The sequence below is a fragment of the Nicrophorus vespilloides genome, unplaced genomic scaffold (genome assembly GCF_001412225.1).
Source record: "Nicrophorus vespilloides isolate i.1.1-1 unplaced genomic scaffold, Nicve_v1.0, whole genome shotgun sequence".
In the NCBI taxonomy this organism is placed as follows: domain Eukaryota; kingdom Metazoa; phylum Arthropoda; class Insecta; order Coleoptera; family Silphidae; genus Nicrophorus; species Nicrophorus vespilloides.
The window spans coordinates 76,600-98,675 of record NW_017096277.1 but is presented as its reverse complement, the minus strand read 5'-3'; the positions used below and the strand labels follow the sequence as shown (position 1 = coordinate 98,675).

Genomic DNA, 22,076 nt, shown 5'->3' with positions numbered 1-22,076 from the left:
ATAAATGTTGTTTAAGAAAACGTAGATTATTATGATGATGATTTTTTTTGTTTGTTTATTTAAAACTTTGCGAATTCCTATCCGAGTGTAGAGAACTATAAGTTTCAAGAGACAAGCCGAGAGTTCGCTTCAAAAGTCAAGGAGAGAAGCAAAAATATTTTACTTTCGAACGTCGTGTGCAGGCAGCTTAGGATTTTTGCTTCCGCAAGGTCTTTGCGACCCGAATAGGTGTTTTGTTTATTTATCGTTTTCGATTTGTGTAGGCGGTATGAGCTTCTAAATTCAATGGGTTTTGTGATTTGTTATGTTGTGGAAAATGGCACAGAGAGTAATCATTTCAAAAGGCAATAAATCACTTTCTAATTTCTCATCACAAATTCGGAATATCTCAATTCGCCCAAAAAGCTTGACCTCGCGGGTTCAAAATGGAAACGTAATTGAGTGCACGATCGATACATCATTTCCTATAACATAATTGATGATGTATACCTTTTCAAAAAAAAAAAGTCAGTATAATATTTCACACAAAAAAACTGACATCTCAATTATAGCTATTAAGTTGTATATTGTTATAACAATTTTGGTATACATGTACTAAATTTTATCTTTTATTTTGTGGTCTTAAGAATTCTTCATGATGTCCGTTCTAAATAATGTTGATGTTGTATGTACTGTAACAAGAGTACTAGCATATTGAAGTTCCACATGTTAAAATGTTTATGAGAATGGTTGATGATTGTAGGTTTTTCATGTTATTTAAATTGCTCGTGTCATTACTTCTGCTTTTCATCTATCAACACCTCGAGATCTCGAAGTGCTACTTAATGCCAAATAGTAATGGGATTGGGATCGTTGGGAACGGGTCTCAATTAATACTGGGACACGGCAAATTTCGAAAGTGAAACACGTCGCTGTGTTGCTGTCGGCGTTCGGAGTCAACCAACTAGAAACAATTTAGAAACACACCGGTGTACCCGAAATGTCCGTTGCAGCCAGGAAAATAATTACAAAACAAAAACAAACATCGACTAAACAAAAAAAAATATGTACAAGAGAAAGAGAGAGAAGAGTAAATGAATTAGTGTATGAAATGGAAGCGTGATCGAGGGCGCGGTTATCAGGTTGATAGTCTCCCCCTCGACATTTATCAGTGATAAGGAAAATGTAAACAGTGCCCTCTGTTTGGTTTGCAGGTACAGCATAGAGACATCGAGAACCACGGGAAGATCGTCAGCTCTGTGGTGAAACTGTGCAGAAGGAGTTCAGATTGCGGCCGGTCCACGCTCGACGTCGTCATCGGTTTGGAGAGGCGCTGGCACCTGCTGTTTTTGCGCTCGTTGGAATGGCAATGCTACTTCGAGAACTACTTCAAAAAAGTGAGTAGATGAGTTAGAGTTATCAGCAGGAAAAAAAAAATGAGTGGCGGAAGCAGCACAAAAGAACCGGACTAAATTGCCATTACTGTTAGTCGAAAATGCTGTTGTCCGTTGTTCTTTTTTTGTTGTTGATGCTGATGTCATCGTTACCATAGTCGTACTCTTTGTATTGGATAAAGTTATGGAGATTTGCAGACGAAGCCCATCGCTTTATTTATTCGGCGTATGCCCTTGTTCCTCCTCAGTTTTTCCTTCCTTCCACTTGGATGCTTCGACTCGCGTGTCGAAATACTTCCACTCCGGCTACCATTTAATATATGTACACACTCTTTCTCCTCGTTTACTTTCCATCGCGTTGCGCAAGCCGTTTCGCTTCAGATGTTGATGCTACTTTTCGACTTTGTGTTTTTAATTTCATCCAAAATCCGTTATCACGGGAAGTGAACTGAGCATCGTGCACCTTATCGATTCCATCTGGAGCGACAGTCGAACGGATTTATTGTTGCTTTTCTCTATATTTATTTATATATATATATTTGGTTGCGACAAGTAACCTTGAGTTTGGCGTAAAAATAGCAACATTAAACCTTTGATCGCAGGATGTAAGTTTCCATCTCTCTCGCTTTGAATATACCGGTATAATATAATATATTTATAATACATATTTGAATTGGGCTTCAATGTGGTCATGGGAGAGACAGACCCCCTTCGAGTGTTTCTTTATCAAAAAATTATCGATTATTATGAAGGGGACAACAATGACAACAGAAGCGGGTTGAGCTTAATTCGTTTCCGGAGTGGTACCATAGAGTCCACGTGCACGTAATAGTGCAATTAGAACAAAACATGAGAGGTAGAATGGATGGAAGCATGGAAAAAGAGTAAACTGGATAAAAGGAGTAGAGGAGTTTCCGTTGTTGCTTTACCGGCTCGTGGGTTCCCGAAGTTCGAGCCGCCGACAAGCTGCACCACCTCAGTCGAGACTCGGCCGTAGAACAGTCAACATCAACAACATCAACCATGACTCTTGCCGACCGTCGGCTGTGAAAGTGACTCAAAGTTTTCTCTCTCCTCGAGAGGAAAGAAATAAAGCAATAAAAGAGTACCATTGCCCACGTGCCTTGTCAAGGATTAATTAATACATTTTTCATTTAGATACAGACACATATTATTATATATATAAATATATATTTTTGTTTCTAAACGTTACCCAAGTGGTAATACAGGTAAGAACCGGACTTTGTTTACTGAACAATTATTTCAACATTAAATTAGTTAAAAGCCCGAAGCTTCTCTCTCGTTTTTCGGGTCTTTGAGCTTCGTTATATTACTCCTCTCTTCTACTTCTTCGCATCGTCCTTTTTTTTTTGTTCTCGTGTTGTTTTTGGGAACCTGTTGTTGCGGCCGCACGTGGATGGCTCAGGCTCTTCCCCCTTCGGAATCCTCCACAGTCTGCCATCTGTGCGGCAAGACAGGTTACAAAAAAATGCCCCCTTTGTGAATCTACCAAACAAATGAAGACTTAACTTGAGTTTAGTTGTAGACAGAATATAAAGTTTGTAATCCGGGGTATTTCCTTAACCGAGTTAAAGTGAACGTTACGTGGAAGTTTAAAGTGAAACAAATAATCAACATGATTAATATTAGTTAAACTACTGCTATAGTGATAAAAATACCGAATTTTAAGTTTCATATTAATTTCAATTTTCAACGTGATTTTATTATGCAAAGTTTCAAATTAATTTAAAAACTTGTTTGTGTAAGTAAATTACTTTAATAATATTTTTATTTTCTCGTTAAAATTACAATAATTAAATAATTATTTAAAAATGGAGTATTTTTATCTAATTATTTGAATATAAATTTACATATTGTTAAATGTGAAAATAGTAAATTAAAACCGTTAAAAGCAAACGTTAATTTGACTATTTGCTCATACCTAAATGAAGAAATGTCATTTCCCTTCAACAAATATAACACGAAATCTCTGCAAACACAAAAGAACTGGATGATAGATAACTCCTTGTTTGCGCAAACTATCTAATTATTTGTTTAAAACACAACATTTAATTTCATTATTTTGATAAAAGAAAGTGTGCACCCTAGGAATGTTAATATCGATAATTTTCTGTTTGAGTGAATCATTTGATTATTTGCACAATTGAGCGTTCAATTACTTCTATATATATATAAAAAAGAAAGCGCTGTACAAAAAGATTTCCCTATTTGCGCAAATCATTAATTCATGAATAATTTATTTAAAAAGAAACTACCCCGTACTATTAATTGAAATCAATTAGTAATGTATTTAATAATCACGTAAGTTCAAACACGTATTTTCTATAATCATCGATGAGAACGCACGTGTTTTGAAAAAAAATTATAAATAAATGAACGCAGGTGTTTGTAAAACGCAGCCCTCGGGCCACGTGAGGCCCGTGACCGTTAAAATAATCATATAACTGAAACCATAAATAATGTTTTGTTCCTTAATTGTCCTTTAATCACTATTATTCAAACTATTTTATGAGTGATGAAAATATTATGGAAAAATCCTAATTATGGAAATCACAATTAGGAAGATCAATGTGTAAACAAGATTAGCAATATTTTATAATTTTAAATACGTGCTAATTCAATATCAACGCAGTGAAATCATTTCGAGTCGAACAAACAATCTATTGTTTTCGCAATACCTGATATATTATTATTATTTTTGAACTCTGAGCAAATTTTGATCGGAGGATAAATTCGCTTGGTGCCCAAAAGATTACTGAACCGCACGAAGACCACCCAGGAACTCTTTCACCGTCTTTCATTTTCTTTCTCCTGCAGCTGGGTTCTAATGAAACTCGAGCCATTTAAATCTGGACCTATCGATAATTCATAACGGTAACTTACATACAATTATACAAAAAGTGTTTACTTTTAAACTCATAAATTACACTCTTCGCTTCGGTATTTCCATTGCGTATTCAATATTTATTTAAGTCCACACTTCTGCAAGTATTGCTTAAATGTATATACATTTTATAAACTTCAATGATTATCCAACTGAAAAGACCGGATCTTGAACAAATATTATGTTACCTGAGCACACTTGCATAAACTGCAGTAAATATGGCATGTTTAACCACGTAAATGGTAAGAAATCAAGTATATTTATGTGAAACTACCGATAAAGTATCTGTATTTGCATTTACTTGAAAAAGTGAAATAAAAATACAGCCGAATAAACAAAGTTTCATAATCTATTTTGTAATTGCTGGTATAAACATATTCTGTTTTTATATGTAAACGAACAGTTTGTTAATTTGCTGTAATCTATAAACAAAAACCAGGAAACCAGTTACAAATACAATGAAATTAACAAATATGAAAGGGATATATTCAATAGATTTGAATTTAACAAGCGACTGAGGAAACATTTAAAATAAACAAAAAATTTGCTTTAGAATTGAGCTGGCTGTGAAGCGTGAGAAGCGTCGGACAAATCGGGTATTGTATAAACAAAATGTCTTCGGTGGTCTATTTCGAAACCATGGGAAATGGTGCAACCACTACATATGTTTGTATATATGTGCTAGTTATAATAAGAAATGTTTCTTATATTATCACTTTTTGAATATGATTTGAACATTTTTATTTACGGCGATGATGATGATTCCTAGAATATAAAGTTTCCAGAACTTTCTGCTCGTAAAAATAGCTGGGATTAGGGCGAATCTATTTATATATACGTATTCGTTGGAAGTGAACAATAAAACACCTGCTTTCAAAGTAACTGCAATCGATAGAAATGGGAATAAGCAATAGAGTAAGTTTTCAATTGCCCCCGACCATTAATAAAGTAACGATCGTTGGGTTTAAATTAGAAAACGTTTCGGAGAATTAGTGTAACTATCGTAAATTGTTTTTAATATAATTATTTAAAGTTTGTTATATTTCAAGAGAACTATTATTTCTATGGACAATGTTTACATTTTCCATCACGGTATTGACATTATCAAAGCAGACGTCCGCTCGGTGCGTTTCCCGGAATAATAACTGTTAAGCCACCTTTAAGATCTTTCCGTCGTAAAATCCAGGTATTTTAGTACTGAGAAAAAAGATGCATTGAGTGCATTTGATTACTTGGTGGAAGCGGCATCCCGTTTGCCGTTTCCTTCCCGCGCAATTGTATGCTTATTTCTAACTTTAATTAGCTAATGGTAACAATTAGACTATTTTATAATAACGCTTCTGTTGTTTTCACAAAAATATTGGGTAGTCTCGGTTCGATTGCTCACGTAATTTACATGCGATATATCTACCTGAGGAAGAGAAGGCATGAAAAAAAGTTCCTTGAGGGTGAAATGCATGCAAGTTTCCTCGAACCCAGGTAGAGGTTACAACACGTTTTATATATATATATATACACAAGAGAGGCAAATGCGCTTCACTAAATTGATTTTCTGTTTTGCAACAGTCGACGTTGGCTCTGCTCTAACCTAGTATGTATCCAGTAAGTACCTTATCCAGTTGTAACGAAACTCAATAAAATGTATTGATATTTGCATATCGATTAAAGCGTATTCGGTTTGCTCAAATCGTTAAATCGATAATCAGTTTTGCCGCTGTTTCTATATCGATTCGAGGTGTAGGTGATTCATGCTCGCTCTGCTCAAATAATGAAATTATTTCTAAATCCGCCCGACAGGAAACCGGTATGCACTTGCGTAAACCTTCGCGTGTCCGCAGTTGCACCCAGTTTGCGCAAATAATTACATTAATTCTCTCTATTCGCATTTATAACCACACATAAATAACCTTCGAAATGAACGAGAAAATGTACATATTTGTCCAGAGTTGGGGTACTTACACCTACACACGTCTAGTTTTTGGGGTCATCTCCGCTTTGACGAGGAGTTTCAAAATTATACAGCAATTTCTAAATTTGGAAATTACAAAAAAATATTCGAAAGGTGCGTCGACAAATTGTTTGAGCGAAATACTATGATTTGTGCAAATAATTAAAGATAAGACAAACAAAGGTTGTAAGCTTTTTCAGTGAACTAAAGTGTTAGCTAAGCTAAGCATGATAAAGTTTCTATGAATAGCAGTGACACTGTGTTAGCAATAGCAAGAAAAAAGATTGTTTAACGGTGATGTTGAAATGTTTCGCGATAGGTCTATAGTTTCGAGAGAAGTAGAGAAGTTACCCAATGGCGCGAATTCTCGAAGTGGCACGAAACTCACCAAGAGAGCCAATTACTCACCGTGAATAATCTATTTGTAATTAGCGAGCAAGGACGATATCGAGCGCGCGGAATAATGGGCAGGAGATTTCCGTGTTTTTGACGATAAATGTGCTGGGCCGTCAAAATAAACTAGAGAATCTCTGCTTCTTGTCTGTGCGTGTGCGTTAAATTTGGCTCATCGGCTCGATGAGGTAAGCGCACGGGAAGAAGAATATCCATTTTACGCGAATTTGCCAATCGTTCGTTTATTTTGGATGATTGCGTTTGGGTATAAGTGTGAACAAAATTTGACTAAAACGTAAGAATGGGAGATCTGGGTCATTGCCGTGCTGCTCCATAAAAATAGTGGAGCAGTTTTTTGGCGCTTCGAGGAAATCATTTGGTTCTTGGCCCTCGTGCGCTCATCAATTGATCTGTCTCCACCACGTGGTAAATAATACTTATATAAGTGAAGATTGTTGTTACTAAAATGAAAATATGAAAGGTAACAGGAAGCTTAACTTCCAGATCCGAATTTGAATCTTTAGTGTTTTATGGTATAGCGTGAGTAGAAACGTGCCAATACCACTTTTATTTATATTTTTTCTTCTAATTCTCTCTTCAATTTCGTCCACGTTTTACATAATCTTTCACTTTCTATAAAACCGTCTAATTAATTTTAATTAGAGCGCATTAGTACCGAACGTGCCGTTACATATACATATCTTTTATTTTGGTTTATTTCCTTCGACCTCCTCCTCTCCCTACCACTACTGCTCCTCCTACCTCCCACCTAAATAACAAAAATATTAGACATGCTTTTCTTCTTCTCTGAGGTTCAATCTGTACTTTATGTAATCCGTCAATATTTGTTGTGCTTTGCAGAATAACGCATTGTTCTCGGACAGCGAATCCGACGAGGGTCCAGTGAAGAAGCAACCACGTCTCTGCAGCGGATCACCAGTCTCCAAAGAATGTTTTTCCGCAGAGGCCACCTCCACGACGACGCAGGTGAGCGAAGAGAACAAGAGCAAATTAAAAGAAACGAATTTTCCATAATACATTCGATGCGCTTTCTTAATACTTTCATTCCGGCTCGCGTGATGCTCTCGTTCCGTTTTTATTTTCGTTATTTCATTTATTTTCTTTTCCCGCCGTCGTTCACTCTGCATCGAAATAATAAGCATGGGGGACGAGCATCGCGCAGGACCCTCCGCTCCCGCGGATCGATCAAATCCATTTTCCTCGAGCGACGGAGAAACTAAATATTTACATTTTCCAGAATGATATTGATGAAACCGATGGCAATCACGAAAACGGAACAATGAGCGGTAACCAGGAGAACGACACCAGCAGGAGGCCAGAAACAGAAGACGCACAATTCAACATGTACGTGGTGCAGCGTTACCAGAGGCGATGAAGGTGTTTTAATTTTTTGTTTTTTTTTTCAATAGATCGAACCAGAACGCACCCAATAGGGTCATGTTTTATTTCAAGCACGTGGACACGGATTCTGACATGGAGAAGATTGAGCAACTACAGAACATCGCGTTGGAGGCGGAGGCGCAGACCAATTCTGAAACTTCCGAGGAGGAGTGGACGTACTCTCAGAAAACCCCTAACAAAATCCCAGACTACCGGAAGATTGTGCAGGAGGTTGAAGAGATGGTTAGCCCAATAAAGCAACGCGTCGGAAACCCGACCGGCGAACCGGCTTTGAACAAGATGACTCGCATCAAGCAGTGGTTGAATATGGATAACAACAAGCCGGAGGACAGTTGCGACGCCAGCAGCGAAGACGAGGAGAATGAATCTGAGTCTTCGGAGGAGCAGAACGAGAGCATTGCCACCTACAAGGCGCGGGAGTCCTTGAATGCCTCCTGCACTGATTTGGGTGGATTCTTCGTGTCCACGCCTAAAGTGGTGTATCGCCAAAGACACCAGAAATCGAACATCAAAGGGCAGCGCCCCTCGTCCATCGCTTGCATCACGCAACTTTCAAAATCGTCGCAAAGGTAATTAAAAGCTCTAAACCTTAACGAAATACAAATTGGATTATTGGTGTTATAGGATTGAACAGGATGCGCCAACCTACTCTATTTCGGAATCCGCTCTGCACACTATGCCATTAACAGGAAGCCTCAGCAACAATCAGGGAAATTCCACATCGTCGACCGTGGAAGACAGCTGTGCCATATTGAACGAGGAGAATAGCTCGCCGATCAGACGGAAGCGGTTCAAATTGAAGAAGAAAGCCAGTTGCGTAAGTTTGCCGTTAATCGTATTACAAGGAATATCTCTATCGCTCTGTTGATTACTGATCAGGTTTTGAGGAAGATGGATAGTGCGTCTCCTTACAACGGTGCCGCCAGTCGTGAACTCAGGTCTGGCACTTTGGTGAAATCAGGTTCATTCTCAGGATGCGGCTGCAAGTCTTCGAATTGCGACCGCCAAACGGTGAGCGATCCATCCGCAACTCCGGTTGGACAAAATTTCGAAACTTCTGCTACTAGTGGTGCTGACACGGATGAAGATAAACGCGCTAGAAGGTATTATTTCTGAAGCGCTTCGACGCTTTGAGCTTATTATTAAAACTAAAAAAAATTCTAGGATGCCGATGTTCAAGCTTGGTGCTAAAACAAATTTCGCTGTGGAAGGTGAAAGAGACGACAGCCCGGGGAAATTCAGTTTGACGACAAACGAAGAACAGTCCATTCCTTGCGATGAAGCTTGGGATGGTTACCAGGAGAAGTACTCGTCTGAAGCTTATAGCGAGGCGCCCGATTCAGACGCTGCTAGAAGACTTTGGGAGTTCGGAGAAGATTACAGAACACATTTCGGCAGTCAGTCAGATTGGTCTGCTCAATCCAGTCACCTGGAGTTCTCTCCTCAGTTCCCCAGGAAATGCTTCACCACCATGAACGTTATCGATTCCGACCAAGAGGCCAACAATCTTCGTCAACTCTTGAAGACTTCGCGCAATCAGCTTCACTACACCGATAACATATTCCAAAAACAAGAAAACTTAGGCATTGAAACTTATTTAATAAATAACGATACGGTAAGCATACGATTAGTACAGGATAAACATTTTCTAATATTTCTTTTCTCTCTTTGGTTTCGTTCCACAGAAGGAATTGACTTCAACATGTGATCGCCACATAAATTGCTTAGCTGACGAGAAGTGCGATGTTTTGTCTCCGTTAGACAAAAAGGATATTTCAGGTAGGAATTGGATCTTTGATACGTGGACTTTTTTTTTACGGTTAGTCCGATACTGCTTAGTCAAAATCGGCTTTGGAAACCAATTACAAGTTACCGCAATTAAAAATGATTGATTCGGGGTTTCGCATATTAACATCTATCTTTATTTTACATTTTGAAGAGTATTTTATTATTTTTTTTAAACATTTTTCGTTGGTTTTACGGTTCGAGAATCCTTATTATCTTTTTTTTATATACATATTTATATCATTATTTTTCTCTTGCCAAATATTGTAACATAGTAATCGTAGTGTTATTAAATACAAAATATTATCTTCATGCAGAGATAATGACTACTAATCAGAAGGGAGCTTTAGGCTGTGATTTTATGTTTCTCTTTATTTTTTTTTATTATTATTTATCCGTTTTTTGATACTTATATAGATATACGCAAATTAATCATTTTAAAGAGTTTCTTTAACGCTAGAAATTTTTGCTAAATGAGAGTGCTTGAGAGATGAATCGCGACTTTGCTAATTGTTTTTACAGGTTCTAACTATTAGTTAAAGTGGCATACAACCTAATTTACTGAATTGTTTTTTAATTTTTATTATTATTTTTAATAATTTGAAGTTTTGCATTTTGCACGAAGTTTGTTTACTTTTAATGTGTTTAAAGCGATGCCAAGGAAAGTGACGGTTTTCAGCTCGTATTTATTTTATAATATTTATGTTTTTTTTTTTAATTAATTACTTAATTTATAATCTCTTGACTGCGATGTAACAGCATGTTTTTGATTTATTTTTTATTCTGCATTAAATTGCTTGTTTGCTTTGTAAATTAAGGCTTCTAAGTTTATTTCATCCTTGATCCACACACACACACAACACATATTATATATAAACACTTATGGTACATAAACATGTGTACGGTTTTATTGCGAGGAAGTGTTTTGCGTTTGAGTAGTTTCGAGTTGAATTGGCAACAAAACCGGGTGCATGCGAATGAACCATCATTACCAAATTACACCATCTAAGAAAAGAACATTGATCAAGTTTCTCGAAAACAAACTCGTGTCAAGTGATTCGCTCTGAAGAGTTGCGCTATCTTCAGTTTTGGTTTGGTTTTCGATAGGTAAGTATTTTCTATATATTTTTACAATTCCGGTGAATGTTGTATACTTGTATTTGTTGATGTCCGATAGCGCGTTGGTTTTCGGGGGGCTTAAACGTAACATGACTAACCCAAGTGCTCAGACTAATGTACGCGCTTTCAACCTTTCTCTTTTCTTTCTGTTTGCAGATTTGATCATGAGTTGGCAAAAGTTGAAGGATCGCATTCTTAAAATGCAAGAGTACAGGAGCTTACAGAGCGAAATTCTGAGGTTGACGCAGCTGTTGAACGAGATCCAGATCCCTGCCGGGGATGCTGCCTTCACAGTGAACAACATCGAAGATTTGAGCAGGGACATCGATTTCTATTCGGTGAGTGTTTGAAATCGAAGCGGGAAAAAGGTGGCGGCTATCTTCGTGACCTTGGGGGAGACGCCATCTGTGGGCTGGTAGCTAATGCTCTCTGTTCATTGTGTTGCATAAGTCGAAGCAAGGTTTTCTCGTATTGTCTGCGATCGTTGGTAATTGATTGTCTATTGGAATTTCGTTATGATGAATGTCCTGGCCTTCTTCCATCCAGCTCTTCGTTTTTCTTGGCTCGCCGTTGTTTTCGTTCCTGCAGCGGGGCTATAAAAGGCCACTCACTGTATCGGTTATTTGTAGTTAATGGTAGTTGAATAGGCCATTAGCAAGTTTAGGTGCGGTGGCTGTATCAATTTTTTGCCGTTTCGCGCACCGGCCGAGGCCGGGTTGGTCTTTGTCTAAATCCGCGCTCACCGTTTTTATTGGTCGAGGAATTTAGCGATACTTCGACCTAAAAACTGGTGGTGTGTGATATTTTCAGAGTTTGAAATGACGATAAAAGCGTACCCGTGTCGAGCTACTGCTCTGGCCTGCTACGTGACGGGACTCCAAAGTCGAGCCTTGCTCCGTCGGCTTGCTTGCAGCCACGTCCAAGTCTTAATCTTGGGGCCACGGGAACAGGGTACAAATACTTCTTCCACCGATCGATATCGATCAGTGCCTTTTACTACTAACAATGATAACATTTCGGGATGCCGGGAGACCCAGTTAGGCATTCGCTGCACGCGTCCATATTTTTCGGGCAGAAATAATTTCTTTTGAGGACGCGCACTTTTTTTTCTCTCTCTCTCAACCATCCGCCTCCTCTCCTCATTTTTTTTTTGGTATGCAAATTGACGACTGCAAAATACATATGTGTGTTTGACGAGTGTACAATTTGAGGTCTTACCCTCCAGATAACGCATTGGTATGCTGTTCGGGTCGTCCCTCCGCAGACACGCATTCCAATGTAATTCAATTTGCAATCAACAGCCAATCAATTGATTCGAATTTACTGCAATTTTGTATACAATCTAGGAACCACCCCGAAAGCTCTGTTGTTGGGATTTATAGTTTCCCTACTTCCAAGCCCGGTCGCGTATATTTTTTTTTATGTTGCTCGGTGCTCTGATTACGTTTGATAATTCTATCGTTTTGTAATCCAATTAGGGTTTGCGTCCCTCCGTCATATCTCAGGATTGCTCAAATATTTACGCTGTCGGTTTCATTAGTTTCAGCACGAATTATACTTACAAATCCGCACCCTCCACGGCATTTGCATACAAGCGGATTTGTTTATTAAATATCATGCGATTGTTATTTAACAGGTTTTCCATTAAATTACTGTCTTGATGAATACAAACTTCTCTCCCTCAAAATTACATTTTCTAATATGTTTTTATTTATATTATATATTATTAGATAATTATAACTATTCCAAATATTTGGATATTTTTTTTTCAAAATTATTCATCGTGTAATATATACGATATGGATTTACATAAAACGCATAGATTGGTTTAGATTTCTATAAAACCACCATTTTCAAGATTTTATCCGTTAACAAAAAATATTTAGTTCGGATCATTAGAACCAATAGAATGGTTAAAAACGAAAAGAGTCGGGATTTGCCGATCCCTTCTTTAGTGTTTAGCAATATGATTTGCAGCTGCAGCTCTGATTTTTATCGTGATGCGTAGACAGGCAAAAACGTTTTCGTATAGAAATCGTCCAAATTTTTATGATTTTCTTATCTCTTATTTCCTATTGGTGGCCCAATAAGAATTGTTTAAAAGTTCATAGCAGTAATTATGATTTGTCGTGTCGCAAACATAGGGCGTTTTATTCGGATTAAAAAAATTCTAAACGTTTTCAAAACATTAAAGTGGATAATTGCTTGATTTGACTTATATAGGCTTTGATTGTATGTCTTTTTGAATATAGACTAAATGCAGAATTATCGTATGGTAAATTTGAATAATTTTGATAGGTCTAATGTTTGAGCTTAGAGATTAGTTTGTCCCGAAAAAGCGGGATTAACTGAGGTCACGTATCCGTTGACCAGCGCAGTAATTGGGTAACCTGTAAAGATTTATCGGTCGTGACAAAATTTCCATGCCATCTCCTTCGCCGCCTCCGAGTCCAACTTGCCACACAGAATATGTGTGTCACGGCGATTCGCAGCAAGAAGCACGGGGATAGTTTTTAATCGCCGCCTTCGACTTAAATATAAAATTTAATTTGCGCATTGTCCCACGTCGCCACCAAATGTCGGAGAATCCGGGCAGTAATTTTTCATATAAAAGCAGCGAATATTCATGTTGGCATGCGCTGAATAATTCTTTGCCACCGATTCGAATTAAAAATTGAACCGAAGAATCCTCCATCTCTTCTCGACATCATCTCCCTTTCCCTTTCTCAAAGTCTCAAGAGTGGTTCTGGGTACCTCTCGTTTTTCCTCTCTCTCTCTGTCACACTCAGTTTTTTTTTCTCTCTCTCTCTGTCACACTCAGTTTTTTTTTCTCTCTTCAACCTTCCCTGATCCGCTCATTTTTTCTTAATGTACAATTTATTTGCAGCGGGAAAAAGTTTGACACGTCGAGAGCATCGCGCAGGCAAGGTCTGCCCATAAACTTGAGTAATTTATACATATACGGTCATCAATGTCTACCAAGCACGATATATGACTCGTTACATGTCGCAAGTGGACGGACCGTTCGGTCCTTTGGGATGTTGCGTTCGCTGCTGACTCGACGTGCTCCGCTCGTTGGGGCCACATTGAAAAAACTGGATTAGCTGGATATTAATTAAATTTCCACTCCCCATTATTAGGTCATCTTCGTTCTTCAAACATTTCAGTACAATCCTACTTGCTACTTGTTCTTGCGCTTTATCTAGCCATTCCAGTTAGACATCAACCCTCGTCCTTGTGGATGCATGCAAATGGGGATGAAGCCGCCTCCTTCGACGTTTCCGCTTTTAAGCGGACAAAAGGAGGCGGACGCCTTTTGTGCTAACTCGAATACATAATTCATAAATCCATTAACAAATCGTAAGACAATAAAAATCCCCCTCATCGTGAGATATCGATCTGATTAATATCTGCATGGGGGCATCATCGGCCTTTTGCTAAACTCATCGGCAACGTTTTACTACCATTTGTAACAACCTCTCTCTCTGTTTCTTCTACTTTCGCAGGCCGAGCTCAGCAACATCGAGGAGCACAAAAAGAAGCTGCTGATCGTGAACGTCGCCGTGAACCATTTCATGACCGAAAACGCCGACTACAATTCGTCCAGCCTGAAGTCAAACGTTTCCGAGCTGTACCGTATTTGGTACGAAATTAACAACAGGTTAGTACGCCCATTTATTTACTCTGCATAATCCTAAATAAGAGTCGGGCCGTGGCACGAAATGGAAATGATCATTTAAAATCACACCACGTTGCATGTGGGTGCAGCTGTCGTCGAATACTTTTATTATTAAAATGTTGTGAATACAAATCATGCCCATTATAACTCCGCTGCGTGATTTCCAAACGAAATAATCGCCGTGCATGTGTATACACATATGTGTGTGTATGAGAGTATGCGTGTCGTTTCATTCCATTCCATTCCATTTCAGTGCGCTTCTTTATTTATTCTTTTAACACTTCTGGGTTTCCGCAGCGCAACTGAACGTCTGAACCGACTGAATCTGCTGCTGCAGAGCTGGAAGATGCTGGAGACCAGGCTGGATCAACTGAGAGGCGATCTACGCGACGATGAGCAGACCTTGGGCGCTTTGGATTCGGCTCTTCAGGGTGGCACCTTTTCCAATCAGATGGCCTCCTCGGTGCGAGGTGTCGCCAAGCTCCTCTCCGAGACTAAAACAGAGGTAAAATTGCAATAAAATACATCGAAACTCTTTCAGGCGTCGGGAAGTTTTCAGGGAAGCGGGGGCGGCTGTAGGCGCGGGTGAAGGGGGAGGGGGGGCAGCGAAATGAAACATTCAAACATCGGTCGTTTAAAATGCACGGCGCGCCGTTTGTTTTATTCTCTTTATTCATTTATTCAAACGCGCTCTGCATGAGCGGATTTTTAAGCGCGCCTTTAATTATTCCACATATGAATCGTTTTCAATACTACAATTTATTAATTCCGAATAACATAACGGGGCACAGGGAATGAACAAAAAAAAAATGTTAACGAAACATCAAGAAGTCAATTTTATAAATCACATTTCGATTTCCCTCATTTTTAACAATTATCGATATTTCATCATCCACAGATCAAAAATTTGTAGACTAAGAATAATTTTATTCTTTTGCCTCATTCTCACCCATTGCATTATTATTTTATTTTTCTTTTTCTCTACAACTTCTGGAGCCGACGGTCGAAAAACTAATGTCGAGGGGGGTGGTTGCTTGCTTGCTTGCTCGGTTTTCTGGGGGTCGGTTGTATTGGGTCTGTGTAGATGGGAGAGACGTAATAGTGCCGCTTCCGGATCGTTAATAGCGGGGCCCTTTTGGCTTTCTGGTCACGTCCTCTGAATGTTCCATGGAATCAGCGTAAAAATACAAATTTAATATCGCATCGGAGAGCTTAGTCTGAGAGGTCCAGTTACAACAAATAACTAAATTTGCTGCATCCTCGGACGTTTCTCTCATCCAACCCCCCAATCCCACCCAAATATCTTACAATCATTTATTTAATTCCTAATTTCGGTGCAGAAATCCATATTTTCGGCAGCTACCACTCTTCGCCCACTTCGTGGATCGATCGTCCACTTTCAAAAATTTGTGTTTCCACCGGAGAGCACTAAAATGATACGAGGGTACTTTTTAAGAGCTTTAACGACTCCGCACTTTGTCTTCAGTTTCCATATATGTTTCAGCATGACAACTTTTTTACAATCATCAAAATCGTAAAATAATTTTAAACGTAAACATAAAAATAAACAACAATGAAATAAAAAAAAACTTATCCCATTCAAAACTTGAAATTTCCAATTGGAATTTATTGTTTTTTCAAATTGGTAATACTTATATAAACATAGTAATTAGTACTACTAATGAAGTAGAAACATATTAATCAAGTGGATGAATGAATTGGAACTGCGAAGATACAAAGAAACGAAGATGGGAATGCAGTGAGCTGTTAAATGCGTATCGAAATGAGTAATCTTAATTGTGGATCCAGAAGATTATCTAACTTTTGTTTCGGCTTTCGTCGGAGTTCGTCCCCCATTCATTTATATACAGTCCATCCGTGGCCGCATGCATTTGATGACGGTCACTGCGGCTCGATTAATTCATTGAATCGCATAAAGGAAACCCTTCTCCACTCTATTAATGTTCTTAACAGCTACATAAAAACCCAGAACGCACTGTAATTGAATCATTTCGTTTGTAGATCAACTTGTAGATTTAGTACCGTGCGGTACCTCTACTTTCCAGATTTAGTGCTATATCGCTAATGATTATCTATTATTTATTTTCTTTTCATAGTTCATATGTTAATGCTTCTATTATTGAAAAACCGGTAATCATAAGAATTTGGGTGTGGTTGAAGACGTTTATATATATATATATTTTTGGTTGTGAGAAATAAAAAGCGAATATAATAATATATGAAATTCGGTAATGTCGGAGGCTTGAACTAGCTTTGGAAGTGGGATTATAAAGCGAATCTAGCAGATATTTCGAGTCGAGATCTGCTTTGTATGCAGCGCGTTGCTTTTCATTACTACGGCGCATCATTCCAAAGTGCTGGCGGAGAGTCGATACATGCAGAGAGAGCCCTCCTCCACCCGTGTATTTCCCTCGAACATGATCTTTTATTCTCTCTCTCTCTCTTACTCCCTACATGGAACTATATATGATGTGTTTTTTTTCTTTGTTTTGCAGGGTTGTAGCTTCTCGGAGATGTTGACGGAGGGATCTTTCTCGGACAGCGGCATCTCCGATGAGGGGTCGGAACATGACCTGGGGGAGCGCGAGAGGAGGTTGTCGGCGATCCGGAGGTTGGTGAGGCAGCTGGAAATCGTGATGGCACCGGATAGTGCAGCCCGGGTTAGGATGAGGGAGCGGCTCGCCGCCGCCGAGGAAGAGCTGAAGACGTTGCAGAACAAGTGCCGGTCGATCATCGTGAGGACGGCCGTCTCTGCAGCCGCACCTCTGAGGTAAGAAGAGAGAGCAGAGCGTCTTCTCTCTCTATATATTTTTTTTCCCAACTTGCGCGGCCTTTCAGCAGAAACCATTCGACGACATAAACGACATCTTCGAGCCAACATCCTCCGCTTATAAATTGCTGGCAAACATCGCTGACACCGTGTTCGACGTGTTCGATGTGTACTTAGCGCGCGCGTTCTTTCTTTTTCCCATTTGCTTGTTGTTGTTTTTTTTGTTGTTGTGTTGGTTTCGTTTTGCTCCTCTTTCCACACATTCCGCCAGCTTTTAATGCGTTTCACACATCATCGATTAGGCATACATACACAACCGAATCGATACTATGTGTCTCTGTCTGCAACAAAATAGCGGAATCTTCGAGTGGGGAATGCATGTCACCGCGTGGGCGTGGGATGTCTTTGGTTAGTCGACACGGTGCGACCTCCAGGAGGTGGCGGCAACGGATTACCATTGATTAGCATTTGGAGTGAAACGGTGGCGCCGTCTCCCAAAAACAACAACAACAATGAGCAATTTGTATTCAAATGCGCGCTGCTCAAATAACAAACAGAACGTAAAGACACACAAAAAGAGAGATGGTTGTTGTTGGTGGAGAGGTTGAGGAGGAGCGAGGTAGAAGAAAGAAGCCTCCAGTGGAGGAGTAAGTAAAACGGAACGCGCGCGATTGTTTGACTTTTCAAGATCGTTGACTTTGATGGTCGGTAATTAAATTAAGAAGACTGATGAACAAGTAGGGGTCCGGGCGTGCGGCGCTTGACAAGAAAAATGAAGAGTATATGTTAAGCAAATGTTTATATAAATTTATAAAGTCTGGGGCAGCATTAAATATGAAGCAATAACAAGTGCATCGCGGCAGTCCCGCTGCGACCGGCAAGATTAATGGGTCCGTTGGTAACCCGTGAGCGAACATGCGACTGCCTTAATTAATAACAACAACAAATAAACAACAAATCACTTATCGTTCCCAGCAAATCGTTTTACATACAACAAATGATCTACGGCGGTGCGCCGTCCCCCTTCTTCCTTGCCATCTCTTCTCTCGCTCATTCTTTCTCATTGCGTTCCTGTACTGCAATCTATTGCTCTTGTGCTTTCGGTTCTTTCTTTTGCTTCTTCAGCTCTTAACTTTCCGCTCCGCCATCTACTTAGGCTGGACTCGCAAGACGTGATCGCCCGCTAATCGCTAATGAATCTTTCACCGTTTATTCCGAATTTAATTGCCTCCTCGGCTCACTTATCTCGTACATACGTACCGGCAACTTTCCAATATTTTGATTTATTGCCTCTACTTAGCGAAATCCATCCTGTATATCCGCCACGCTACTCCACGGGTTACGCAACGGTCACGTCTGATCCTCACAGCCAATAAAACCACCCTCTATTTTTTTTTCCATAAAAATTAGCAACTTCACAATTGCTTTTCGCTTAATTAATCAATCATCAATTTGAATGTATAAAAAATGTTAAAATTAAAAAATATTTTAGTTTAATGGAATATTACGAGAAAGTATTAGTTTATAAATCAGGAAATCAATGTAATCTGAACAAGTTTTATAGTTACACATTTTAAATAGAATGTGTAAGAACTGCTACCGCCTTTTACTTCTATTGCATAATCGAGTGATGGGTGCATGTAAAAGTAGTTAGGAAACTTTTTGATTAGGTTTGAAAAAAAAAATAAATGTAATTGGAGCAATGCAAAGTTTAAATGAAATTCTGGACTATTAGTAGCGCTTCGCATGTCGCCGTATGATTCAATTCCGTATGAAATTTGACCGCACACAATATCAAATGATAAGTTGCGGGGAAAAAGAAGAATTATGAATTGCGTAACGTAATTTCGTGCAGCTGCCGTCGCCTAACTGTATTAGTCCTATTCTCGTGTTGCCATAATTGACGTAGGGTCGTTTTTCATAATGGATTTAAAGATGTCCGGCCCTTCGGGTCTGCGCAACTATGTATTTTTAACGCTGCCTCACGGATCAATGGAACTTTAATTAGTTAGAAAGAAGTTTAACGGGCAGCCGTTAAGAGCTCGGTAATGGATTAAGGCGTCAAGGAAATAAGTTGGACGGGAAAGTAGGTGACTAAGTTTGAAATGTAGTGCGGTCCCGGGGCTCAACTAATTTCAATCTTGAGCCCCGCCGAGATGGGTCCCCCTTGGTTAAGTAGACCATTTGGATGCGGGCGACGATGGGCGCCGCGAGCCGCCGCCATTACAGCCTGCCTACTACATCCATGCCCTTCGCGAAACCATCACCACCACCCCCCGATTTGCTGCCCTTGCGCCTGCTGTCCCGCTTGCGTCCCTACGCTTGCCCTTAGGCGCCGCCGCCCCCTAATCACGTTTAAAACCTCAACACATCATTTTAAAACACATTCGAGGGATTCCCGCGGGGCGAAACGTGCATAAAACATATTTAACTTTTTTTTATTCCCCGTCCTCTCTCGTTTCCTATAAACGAAACAGGTTGCATTGCATCTAGTATATACCGACCATCAATCATAAGTTTATTATTTCTGCTGATTCTAGAGACTTATTCATCTAAATATTACAAAAATACCTAAATTATTTATAAATTTGCGCTACATATGTTGTTAACGAAATCATTTTGTTATACGGGTTGTTGTTTTTTTTTTGTTGTTGCAGTGAATCGGTGGTTGCAGCAGGACCCAGCGGAGACCCAGGTGATGACGGTCCAGCAACGAAGACCGCCTCCTGGTTCAAGCGTGTGGTCCGCGCGTCGATCTCGTTCCACTTCGCTATCATGGCTTTGCTCTTCGTGGCCTGCCTCCTGGAGCCGCACTGCTGCGACAATATGAACAACATGCAGATGTCGATGAACCCACAGCTGCAGTACGTCCGTGGAACACCCCCGATCTGAAGCTCATGTCATCTCAGTTCACATTATGCGTACCGTCTTTATATACTCTTGTAAACCGCAAGAGCCCCGAGTCAACTGAGAAGGAAAGGATCCGAAGAAGAACAAAGAATCCCGATTGCTCACACACATATTTTTCTAGTAATATAATATTTATATTCGACCATTTTGTTTTTACCTACATATATATTATATATAACAAGTTGTTACAATTGTAAATAAGTATTGTTTTAAGTACTTGATACGTATTTTTTTTTTCTTTTCTTGTCGATTCATTTATTTTTTTTATTATTTCTTTCGTGTCCTTTAAGCTAATCTTAAATTAAGACTTAGTAGGGTGTTCTTTTTATTATTATTTTTTTGTTCTTAATGGGATCATTTAGTAGTAGCGTTTTTACTATTAATGGTTTGGTCCTGCGTTTTGTCCAGGACCCTCACACTGTGTTCATTAGTCTAGTAAAAAGAGGGAGGAAGAGATGCGAAGAAGAAGAAGAAAAAGAAAAAAAAAGAAGATAATTTAAATTGTATTTAAACGAATGTGCCTTTACGGATAGAATGATTTGAGATCTTGCGCATTTCTAGCGGAGGCATTTCTCTATATATTTTTTATTTACCTTTTAAGACTTTTGATTGCATTTAACTAGTTTTTTTTTTGTGGTTTATACATGCATGCGCAAGAAGAAGAAGAAGAAACGAAAGAAGAAGAAGAAGAGAAAGGGAAGAAGAAGAAAGTCTATTTGTTATTGTTTTCTTTTAAATTTTTTATTATTAATTTTTATTTTTCTATAATTAATTATGATCTTTTAATTCATATTATTTATACACATGATGGGGTCTTAGGTTAGCTATACATATGCATTATATTTTTCGATTGTTATGTAATCAACGCCCCGACCCACTTTACTTAAGCCAGGGATTTTATTTAATATGTCTAATGCCAGTGTTCTTATTATTATTATTTTTTTTAACTTTATATCTAGATATATCTATATATATATATTTATATTTCTATGTGTATGTATGAGTTATACTTGAGATCTACTTTACAGACCGATTCCATTCTCATGTGGATTTTATGATATAATAACATTATATTTTTTCTAAACATATTTACCTACCGTTTAGACTACCGAGTATTTATGAATAATTTATTTTGTATGCATTTCATTTGAGTTTGTTTGCGTATTGCGACGAATGTCGTGGGTGTGTACAATTTTTATTATATCGAAACAAAGTAAATCTATCCCATGCGTGCATTTCTTTTGATACCTAAACCATATTCAATCCTGATCCGCATACCTAAATTTCACACATTGGTAAGTACTTTTAATATAAATTCTCTCAATTCAAGTATTTTTTTTTATTGTATAACTAAATGCAAATGAGTTATTTTTCATAATTTTTTTATTTATCCTATTGGTTAGTGTTATATAAAATTAAGTAAATGATTACAAAGATTATATATTCTTAACTATGTGAAACAGATCCAATATCTATGTAATTCTTACGCCTTCGGTTTTCATTCCTCGTCCCTCCCCCATCTCAGCGCCTGTGTATGAGTCTGTCTTTTATTTCTTTGATTTTTTTTTTGTTCGAGAAAGCTGCAAGATTAATGCGCCGGCCGAGAAATTGAAAAATAATAATAAAAAGCGGCTTTAATCGCAAGGCAAGGTGAGGATAAATGACTAGCACGATGCAATAACTGATATTGTTTCGTGCAGAGCCGTACCATCGAAGAATCTACGGGTCCGATCCGTTGGGTCCTTGACGGG

At 38.7% G+C, this 22,076-nt stretch overlaps 1 protein-coding gene and 1 long non-coding RNA gene across 2 annotated transcripts; one reads left to right on the top strand and one right to left on the bottom strand.

The window, feature by feature from the left end:
• Positions 1 to 1,169: 1,169 nt before the first annotated feature.
• On the top strand, positions 1,170 to 20,486 carry LOC108556493. Its single transcript, XM_017912628.1, has 13 exons — positions 1,170 to 1,376; positions 7,481 to 7,606; positions 7,878 to 7,984; positions 8,050 to 8,610; positions 8,666 to 8,858; positions 8,921 to 9,144; positions 9,206 to 9,656; positions 9,727 to 9,820; positions 11,102 to 11,283; positions 14,452 to 14,606; positions 14,922 to 15,129; positions 17,141 to 17,415; positions 20,073 to 20,486. The coding sequence occupies exons 3-13, from the start codon at positions 7,920 to 7,922 to the stop codon at positions 20,305 to 20,307; spliced, it is 2,643 nt and encodes an 880-aa protein (XP_017768117.1). The 5' UTR covers positions 1,170 to 1,376; positions 7,481 to 7,606; positions 7,878 to 7,919; the 3' UTR covers positions 20,308 to 20,486.
• LOC108556494 lies at positions 2,632 to 6,751 on the bottom strand. Its single transcript, XR_001890817.1, has 3 exons — positions 6,635 to 6,751; positions 3,316 to 3,363; positions 2,632 to 2,879 (listed from the first exon to the last, which is right to left on the bottom strand). It is a non-coding gene; the product is annotated as an uncharacterized LOC108556494 (long non-coding RNA).
• Positions 20,487 to 22,076: the final 1,590 nt, after the last annotated feature.

What these genes read in the sequence shown, in the direction of transcription:
- LOC108556493 (XM_017912628.1), top strand. Translation starts at nt 7,920, where the DNA reads ATGAGCGGTAACCAGGAGAACGACACCAGCAGGAGGCCAGAAACAGAA. An exon ending in CTTTCAAAATCGTCGCAAAG is followed by an intron (nt 8,611 to 8,665) that starts GTAATTAAAAGC and finishes TTGGTGTTATAG; the next exon opens with GATTGAACAGGATGCGCCAA. An exon ending in TGGTACGAAATTAACAACAG is followed by an intron (nt 14,607 to 14,921) that starts GTTAGTACGCCC and finishes GGGTTTCCGCAG; the next exon opens with CGCAACTGAACGTCTGAACC.